Source organism: Aplysia californica, unplaced genomic scaffold, assembly GCF_000002075.1.
Source record: "Aplysia californica isolate F4 #8 unplaced genomic scaffold, AplCal3.0 scaffold00634, whole genome shotgun sequence".
NCBI lineage: Eukaryota > Metazoa > Mollusca > Gastropoda > Aplysiida > Aplysiidae > Aplysia > Aplysia californica.
This window is the reverse complement of record NW_004797904.1, coordinates 325,623-335,984: the sequence shown is the minus strand read 5'-3', so window position 1 is coordinate 335,984 and position 10,362 is coordinate 325,623. Positions and strand designations below refer to the sequence as shown.

At 40.2% G+C, this 10,362-nt stretch overlaps 1 protein-coding gene across 1 annotated transcript in view; it reads left to right on the top strand.

Moving 5' to 3' along the window:
* Positions 1 to 10,082: 10,082 nt before the first annotated feature.
* The window catches only part of LOC101852270 (aspartate--tRNA ligase, mitochondrial), a gene marked incomplete at its 3' end in the record, with an annotated part of 36,714 nt that continues 36,434 nt past the window's right edge, over positions 10,083 to 10,362 (top strand). The window contains 1 exon segment of the mRNA XM_013087763.2: positions 10,083 to 10,290. Coding sequence (XP_012943217.1) covers positions 10,194 to 10,290 — 97 coding nt within the window.

The following is a 10,362-nucleotide window of genomic DNA, read 5'->3' as shown; positions in this document are numbered from 1 at the left end:
CTGTCTCTCTCTCTCTCTCTCTCTCTCTCTCTCTTTCTTTCTCTCTCTCTCGATCTCCCTCTCTGTCTGTCTGTCTGTCTGTCTGCCTGTCTGTCTGTCTGTCTGTCTGTCTGTCTGTCTGTCTGTCTGTCTGTCCGTTTGTTTGTCTGTATGCATGTCTGTCAGTCTCTCACTCTCTTTCTCTCCCCTTCTTTCTCCCCCTCTCTCCCCTCCCTCCCTCTTTTTTCTCCTTTCTCTCTCTCACTCTCTCTTTCTCTCTCTCACTCTCTCCCCCTCCCCCCCTCTCTCTCGCTCTCTTTACCCTCACTCTCTCTTGCTCCTCATTCCCTTTTTTCTATTCTTCTATCTTTTTCTCTCTATCAGACTATTTGTTTTTTTTGTTTGTCTATTCGAATATCCTCGAAATACTCTATATGGGTGCCAATGAGAGCGTTACACCGATAACAAACATAAACCTGAGTTTTGTTGACCGGAATGATGTTGCCTAAAGCTGTACCACATGACGCTTCAGCTACAGTTCCCAGGTACCGTACTGACAAAGACTTGAATTACAAGAAATATTATTTATTCTGTGAGGCTTCGTTGTGAAACCAAGTGCCTGTCAAAGTAAGGAAATCGAAGAAAAGGACATTTTCCCGCCTGTTGGGAATTTATTTTCGACTTCTTTTTTGTTGTTGTTGTTTAGGCTCAACACTTTCTATGTCCATTTAAAAAACACGCTTTATTTAAAACTGAGAAACAGTTTGTAAAGGCACAAAACAATATTATAAGTTTGCAATTTTCAAGGACGCTACAAGTTTGGAAGTCAGTAAACTTTGGCGGCCATTTTCTCACTAATTTTACTTCTGGGACCTGGCGACCCCCATGACCTCCACCAATCCCAAATACCTCGATTTCTATTCCAGATAGCCAGGTGTTGTTTCATCCAAAGGAAAACAAATGAACAGCCTTCTTTATACTTCTCCGCGCTGGTGCCCAACATGGATGTGCAAATGAAAGGCACAACGTATTCCTCCTTGCCCTTTATTTGGTTCCAGATAGAGTCAAATGGCAGCGCTCCATAGTGACTCAGAATTACGTCAGAAGTTCCCAGTCTTGGATATTATAACACAAGTCTATGAGCTATGGTATCTCCTCTTTTCAGTGTAGGTGTTTTTAAGCCACCGTCACGGCACTTAGATAATTTAGAAGGCGGACATCCGACCCTTTCTTTCAGGGCCTACCCGGGTTGAGACGAACATAACATCCCAGCAGAAAGACTGAAATACTCAAAACACATTTTCTCCACTCGGGTATCGAACTCAGGTCTCCGTCGTGCGACAGCGAAGGGCCTAACTCCTATGCAAAAAACCCAGATATGACTGCTCTGATATCAAGTTTTCTTCTGAAAGAGTCAAGTCTCCTGGTTTTTTGGGAGGATAGAACTCAGAACTCTGTTCTCTTTTCCCTCGAGGGAAAAATAATTGACAAGTAAACACAGCGTGTCACCTTTGACACTTATTAAGCTATTTGTTATAAGATAAGCGTATTTTATACAACTGTAAATAGATGTCAAACGTGTTCTTTACAATGTCTTTTATGACATTTGTTCCTCATACACACAACAAAACCCGACACCAACAAACAATGGAACATTTAGTTAGTCAACCTGTTATAGGGAGAGAGAAAAAAAGGTAATGAGAATGATCTTCACGTCTTGTGACAAAGGAGAAAAGAGAGTATACTACTGGTGGTCTAATCACCAGGTAGACCATACTGCAAGAAAAAATACCCCTAATTTTGGCTTGTCTATTTGATGTTAGCTCAATTTCAATTTAGCATAAAGTGCAACTGGCTTATGTTCTTCAGGGTATGCTGTTTATATCCAACTATGTATCTATACTGATTTGCATTTTTATGCTCGATATGAGTACACGTATCTGTTTATTGTAATAATGGATGTTCATCAATGTACCAGCATATTGAACTGTGTGTAATCAGTTTAGTAAAGGTTTTCTTAAACTATTTTCGATTTCATGTGACTGTCTTGCTTACTTTATTGTAATGCACATTATGCAGCTTGTCGAGATGAACACGGGCGAAGTAAATGCAATTTATTGTTATCATAGCTATATTATTATTATTATTATTATTATTATTATTATTATTATTATTATTATTATCATTCTTCTTCTTCTTCTTCTTCTTCTTCTTCTTCTTCTTCTTCTTCTTCTTCTTCTTCTTCTTCTTCTTCTTCTTCTTCTTCTTCTTCTTCTTCTTCTTCTTCTTCTTCTTCTTCTTCTTCTTCTTCTTCTTCTTCTTCTTCTTCTTCTTCTTCTTCTTCTTCTTCTTCTTCTTCTTCTTCTTCTTCTTTTACTCTTATTATTATTATTATTATTATTATTATTATTATTATTATTATTATTATTATTATTATTATTATTATTATTATTATCCTACCATCTAAATCTACACACATAGTTTCCGCGTGAGCCTCTTTTCCCTCTGCACGGGATGACGACTGGGAAGAGATATTATTATCGCCCTGGTCAAGGAACTTATGTGGACATCAGTTTACACCACGTGATGCCCAGGTGTTGTCTCCTAGAACAGCTCGTCTTCTTTCTGTTGTGGTCATGTGGGCCAGTAGAACCTGCCCTCAAACATGTGACATCCACTCCCTTTCCTCCTTCACAGAACTCTTGCGAGGGATCGTGCGGAGAGCACAGACCATTGGGTTGTCTGTGCCGGCCCGAGTGTTTTGTACCCGGGGTAATTCAGTTGTCAGGTATGACGAGCAAATAAGATCGAGGCAAACCTATGATAAAAAGAAATGGCAAGATTTGTTTGGCTACACTGACATGGTGATACACTTTACACCACAGGCTATAACTGATTGAACAGTTACTATTCTACTGGCTACTTTTGTAAGTGATGTAACAATAGCATTACCAAATCTGGCCACTAGCACACTGGTTAGTTGGTCTACACATAAACAGTCAACTAACTTTTCCGTTCCAGAAATGGAACGTAGCACTAAAAACATATCTACAAAGAGGGTGGACAAGAAAGAAACAATGGCCGGTACCTATGTGTGTTACCAAGCCTGGATGCTGGAGAAGACAACCCTTTTTGCTGCAAGCCAGTACTTTTGGGATCAACATCAATGTTCGAGGAGACAAAATATCTCAACCAGACAACTCCTAAAGAATATGGATCACCAACACAGAAATGGGTCAAGTTTCTGCTTTCTGGACAAAAAACCACCTTCTTCTATTCTAGAACGTTCTGTCCTGTTCTGGCTTTGGCTACTTCAAATCACAATATAATATAATGCATATAGTGAGGACATCAGGCGCTCGTCAAAATGAAGTCAAAGAAACAGACATCATGTACATTTAAAGACGCATTTCTGGGTGGATTTTAATGAAAAATGTTGAGACATTGAAGAGATATTTAAAACGAATCTTAGGAAGTTACTATTTTGACACAAAATTATACATTTTCAGTTTTCAAGGACTCTCAAATTATGGAAGTCCCCTCTGAAACCAGACAACCGCCATTTCTTTCAATTGCAAATTATCTCGACTTGTATACAAAATAGATGGATATTTTCCCCCAAAAGCAAGGCAAATGAACAGGCTTTAAGTTGATACCAATAACTCCGAAATGTCCAAAAATGGACGAGCACCGGATTCCACTGCGTCATGACACATATAGAGTTCGTTTTTGCTGTAACAGAGAAGCTGTGACAAATTATGACTTGCGGGAAAGAAAAATACCAGATTCTTGCCTTCGGAAGTTACTATTTTTAGCTGTTACTGTTCCCATTTTCTCGTCGTTTGTTTTTTCGGCACAGGTTAATGGTTTTGTTGTAATAAATTCCTGCGGTTCATTTTCCAGTGATCATAAGGCTCTATAATATATTGTTTTCATGTTTAACTAAGCAGCTACATGTATTTCTTGTGTTGGCGTTGTGTCTACGAATGTTCCTGTAGATTAAGCCGTCAGCGAGAGAAAGAAGAAAAAAGAATGATATCGACGTCATGCGACAAAGGGGAGCAACTCATTGTCCTATTGGATAATTCTCAAAGAAAAACAACAACAACAACAACAACAACAACAACAACAACAACAACAACAACAACAATTATTAGAAGCCCCCCCCCCAAAAAAAAATCCCCCAACCCTAAAAAGTAGATAAATATATTTTAAAAAATGAAATAAATAAATGAACACAGCACAAAGTACCTTACACTCTCTGGGCTGCTTTGAAGCCAAATCGAAGGAAGACTGAAAAAAAAAAAAATAGGCTACATTTTTTTTCCTCTCATTTACTTTTTGTCCCTAATAAAATTTATCTAAAAAATGAGTTTTTGTTTGAATGGACGTAAAAGGTGTTGAGCAAAAAGAAAAAAAAAAGAAAAAAAAAGAAAAAAAAGAAAAAAAAAGAAAAAAAGAAAAAAAGAAGAAAAAAAGTAAGCAATTTAAAAGTTGGCGGATTCTTCGATTCCATCGTCTTGACGAGAGCCTGGATTACATACGAGTACAAATACCGGCGTCTGTGACATACCGGGGAGGCTCTGTGACTTTGTCGCGCGTTGCCTTTTTTGTCTTTGCCGACGATCTGAAAGCAGCATGCATATATGCGTAGTACAGATTTGTCTGGACGGTAGATATAGAATAAGTAGATAGTCCAAGAGACACTTTCATGAAGTCAAACAGCTGCATAACAAGGAATGTGTTAGATTGGAACCCACAGGGTAAAAGAACAAGGGAAAGACCACGCGGAACCTGGAAAAGAAATGGATGTACAAAAAAAGAGGAAAGACATGGAGTGACATCAAGCGACTAGCCCAGGATAGGGAAAAGTGGAGAGTGTTTGTTCGTGGCCTATATAATGATCAAGGTTGAGAAAGGCAACAATAATGATGATGATGATGATGATGATGATGATGATGATGATGATGATGATGATGATGATGATGATGATGATGATGATGATGATGATGATGATGATGCCCAAGAATTTATAGCAGTAACTTTACTACAAAGTTCAACGACTTTACTACAATATTATGCCTCTAAAATGACCGAATGAATACCCATCAGTCTTAAATAGAAATCGAGATATTTGTGATTGAAGAAGGTGAGGGTAGCCTGGTGTCAGACACTAAAATGGCTGTCAAACTCGCATGCAGACAGACAGACAGACAGACAGACATGCTTCATGCGACACAAATTCGCTCTCCCCATTCCACACATGATTCTGCCACTCATGTGTTTCTGAAAGTAACTGCCAAAATGAACCTAACGCCTAGCTTTCCCTCAATTCAGACTTAGTAATCAGAAATTGCTTCGTTAGGTCAACGACACCGGATACGGACAAGGGGACACCCTGCAGAGAGGATAAATAATCAATATTACAGTAATAATAGTCTCGCATTTTCCAACGCCTACCCCAGCACTGGTGGTTAATCCATTCACTTCAGGGATTAAGACGGCTACTGACTTGTTTTCTCTTGCGTACTAATTCTTCTCGCCGTTACAGTGACGTAGATCGATGCTGACGTTGCCACCAGTTAATCAAGCGAGAGATTTAGATCTTTTAATCCAATCTCCGAGGCGTTCTCTAAACGATTAGGCGACAAGAAGTGGGGCGAAATCTAATCAAGTATCGAAAATAAAGGAGTTGCAGTGAATGGTTGGCTGTTGTTCTTGTGTGATTTATTGCTCCTTCTTTCCTGTCAGACACCTATCGTCCTTATCCCACCTCCCTTTCTTTGTGTATTAATCTCCTCTAGCAACACGTCTATCCATTTGCCTTGATTATGAGGGGGAAAAAAGTACCTGTTATCTTGAAAAGAATTTGAGATATTTACGATTGAAGAATTGTGTGCGTGAGTGGGTGGGGATGGGAGGTCGCCTAGTGACAGAAGTAAAATTAGCGAGAAAATGGACTCCTAAGTTTGGTGATCTTCAATGCTTTTGTGTCCTCTGGAGAACTGCAAATACTGAATATCAACTTTTCGTAGTAAAATTCACTCAGAAATGTGTTTTTAAATGTAAGCCTGTATAAAAAGTGTTGAGCCCAAAATATAAGATTCGATACCAAATGCCCAATGAGCGGGAAAATGTTGGGGTTTTTGGTTCTTTTTTTTGAAAATTCATTGTTTTGACGAGCGCATGATTCCACCAGGCTTGTCCAGTACCTTAATCGTTTGGTTCCAGATTCTTTTGATGAGAAAAGTGATCTCAGCGGTAGGAGAGAGAGAGAGAGAGAGAGAGAGAGAGAGAGAGAGAGAGAGAGAGAGAGACAGAGAGACAGAGACAGAGACAGAGACTGGTACAGATAATAATGTTATGTAATACGTACCGTACAATACTTCAGTATCCCTGCCTCAGAAGCAACAATAAGCCATAACAGGGCAAGATGATTTACAGAAATGTTACTGTCTGTTGTACAATGGTTAGGCGTTTCACTGTCGCATGCAGGGGACAATGAGTTCGATTCCCGTGTGGGTGAAATTTTATCGAGTATCTCAGTCTTTCTGCTGGGACAATGTATCTCTCTTAGCCCAGGTTTGGTAAGTGTTTTACGGCGCTCGCAACTGCATTTGGTCATATGAGCACGCGGGAGGCACTATGGTAGGAAATTTGGAATTTTTTCCCGGGTGGCGGCCGAAGCCTACTCTAATCGATTTTGAACCTCCAAGGGAACTTTAACGTGCACAGCTTGCATGCGGGACCTCCGAGATTTTTCGCCCTTGTCCGAGAAGGCTAGGTGTAGATTTTTCCTACCTGAAGATCAGCGGTGTGGCTGAAAGACAGCAGTAAGAAAGAGCCAAGGAGAAGCAGTAGAAAGGCTGCAGAAAGAGTCAGGAGCCCAGAGGTGGGGGCAGAAAGCGGAGACGAAATCAGACGACAGAACATTGTTAGAGAGCAGGAAAGGAGGTGAGAGGAGACAGTTTTAGGGAACACATTTTTTTCGGTGGCTTCCAGGATTCGAACTTGGACCTTTGAATGAGAAGCGAACACCTTAACCTCTAGGCCACTCGAGTGCCCCGCAGCCCAGCTTGGCTGATATGCAGGATCGGACGCCTGCCTCCGAAAAGAGCTCATTTCCATCGATGGGGGGCGTAAAAGCATATGATACAATGTTAAAAAAAGACACATGGTACCAGCACCAGCACACCAACACAGGCACACATACACATACACACACACAAACACACACACACACACACACACACACACACTCACACACACACACACACACACACACACCCATACATACACACTCACACACACACATATTATGCACACATACACACAAGCTCTACCTCCCTCCTTTCTCTTTTCGTCTCCCTCCCACTTCTCCTCTCTACCTGTCTTGTTCTGCCCCCCTTTCACACTCTATCTATCTATCTATCTATCTATCTATCTATCTATCTATCTATCTATCTATCTATCTATCTATCTATCTATCTATCTATCTATCTATCTAACTAACTATCTGTCTATCTATCTCTATCTATCTATCTATCAAATTCACACCTATATCCTGGTCTCACATACAGCGAGAGAGAGAGAGAGAGAGAGAGAGAGAGAGAGAGAGAGAGAGAGAGAGAGAGAGAGAGAGAGAGAGAGAGAGAGAGAGAGAATTTTACGAATACCGTAATACAGTAATTGCTCCATTGTTCGCCCTATCATACAAGAATACTAAAATGTGTCTATGTTACGGCTTTTATTTGTACACGAACAGTAGAAAAGTTGGTGAAGCTCTTGGGATAATCAACTCTATAAACTATGAATGGGATAACAATTTTATCATCAAAGACAGCATCTTGCAGAAAATGTGGGCGCTTTCTTTATGCGCCACTGGTTAAAAGTAAAACTACAGTCGGACATGACGTTCTAACGGCCACTTGTATAAAACAATCACACGTACAAACTGCCACTTCCCACTTCCTTTCCTTGGATAATCTTTACATCAAAATGACACTGTATAATACGTCCAGCTGTCGAAGTCAACGACCTTTCTACTCGGTGGCTGGCTCAGACATTTCAACTGTACATTGCTATGGCTCTTTTCGTCTATGCAGACGGTCAATTTAGCTTAAGATGGTCTCAAGGTTGTCTTCATCATGCAGCTTCTTTCATGGCTAATTCTTCCTATGTTTGAAGCGCAGATTTTGTTGCAGTGCTTGCATGTCAGTGTCGTAGATCGAAGCTCTGTATTTCCGCTGTTTTCCTTTCGTCGTTGGCGCTTCTGAGCCTGGTTGTTTCTAAGGCTGCTCTCTAGCATTATAGTTCTTTCCTTTATAATTTTCTTCCATGTTTTCCGGTCCTCAGCTATTTCTTCCCAGATGTTAACATCTACTCCAAACTTAGATAAGCTGTTTTTGCAGGAGTCTTTGCACCTCAATTTTGGTCTTCCTCTTTGTCTCTTTCCCTGGGCAAGTTCTCCATAGTTGTTGCAATCTCCTTTGTCCCCTTTGTTTTTGTAGAGTGTGGTGATTTTGGCATCTCTCATGTCATGTGGAATTTCTTCTTTCAGCCAACAAGTCATTAGTAGTTTGTAGAGATATGGGAGGAGGGTCTCTTTGTTCTCTTTCAGCACTTCAGCAGGTATGTTGTCATTTCCTGCTGCTTTTCTGTAAGCGAGTTCGTCGATTGCAGAGGAGAGTTCTTCTGTTGGTGTTGTATCAAGTTCTGACATTTAGGAGAGCTGAGGAATGGCCTCATGTAGCTGTCTATCAACATGTCGCTTCTCTGAGTATAAGTCTGAATAATATTCCACCCATCTTTCCATTTGTTTCTTCTTGTCTGTCAGCTGTTCACCTGTCGCAGACTTTAGAGGTGTCACTTTGTTTGCTGTTGTACTCTCTGTTGGTTTTGTGTTGTGTTCTGTCAGAATCTTACGCTTTTTCTCGAGTAGAGGTGCGAGTATAGATGCACTTGCTTCAACCCAGTCCTCCTTGTAAGGTATTTCTATTCCAAAAGTGATTGACGCAGAATTATAAATTGTTGATCTCATGCTATTCCACATGCTGTCTGGGGATGAGCTATCTAGATGTTGGAGCTCTTCCTTTACATGTTCTTGAAATTTTGCCTTTAACGCTGGGTTTTTGGTATTTCTTATGTTGATCTTAGGTTTCTTTTGTTTTTCAGCTCTTGGGGTTTTCCTTGAGACTATCTTTGCCTTAGCTATGACTAAAAGGTGGTCTGTGTTGCAGTCTGCACTGTAGAAGGATCTTGTTTGCTTTACCATGTTGGCATCTTTCTTTCTGACGATGATGTCTGTCCTTGCCACTGTAGAAGGTGTTAGTGATGAAAAGGTTGTTATTTGTGCAGAATTCTAAGAGTCTCTGACCCTTCTCATTGATTTTTCCCAGCCCAAAAGGTCGAAGACAGGTGGGCCATACTTTGTTTTCAGTACCTACTCTTGCACTGAAGTCGCCCATGAGAAACAGTTGGTCTACTTTTGGGACGTTGTTGATAGCATCCGGAAGTTCCTCGTAAAACTGGTCTTTTTTCTCATTTTCTGTTGTTAGGGTTGGGACGTAGGCGCTGATGAAGTGAACCTTTCCAGTTTTGGTTTCCATATCCATGACACTGATACGTTCGGATATACCTTGGGGGGTGCTGATCCTGTTCTGCAATCTGCTCTGTACTGCAAAGCCCACACAATGGATTCCTCTCTCATCTTCCCAAGACACTTCCAGAAGAATGTGTAGTTTCTTTCCCTAGGGGTACCAGAGTTAGCAAGTCTTATCTCTTGCAGGGCAGTGATGTCTACATTGAGTCGTGTGAGCTCCCCGTCTATGATTGCTGTCTTTCTGATGTCCTCTGTTTTCTCCAGGTTTGTAATGTACATTAATACAATAATATTAAATGCTAGGCCTGTAATATTAACGGTTCAGTTCTTGTCTTCAGAAAATGCAGAACCTGTAGGGCAGTTCAATCTTTTTTTTCTTTTCCAATATACTCCTTAAAACATTTTTTACTCCCTTTCTGAAAAAAACCCAACTATGAACAAAACTATACTTCATGAAGAAACTGCTGCTTTCTTACTATCGCTGAGCACAACGACATGCATTGCGAATAATTAATTATTACATTAAACAATTTTGTTTATTTCAAGTTTTAGATCTATATCGGCTAATTCTTTACTTTCAGAACTGCAAGCAAAGTGTTTCAAAATTTTCAAAATGGCAGCCCCCATGAGAATCTGCCGTCGATATCTCATTCAGTGTTTACACTGTCGCAAGAATTTAAACTTTATATCCTCTAGCAGATACTTTTCAAGTAAGGCCTGTGTCTGAGAGAAGGAGAAATAAATCACCCATCCTGTACTTAAGATTTGAATTCAAGATTTGT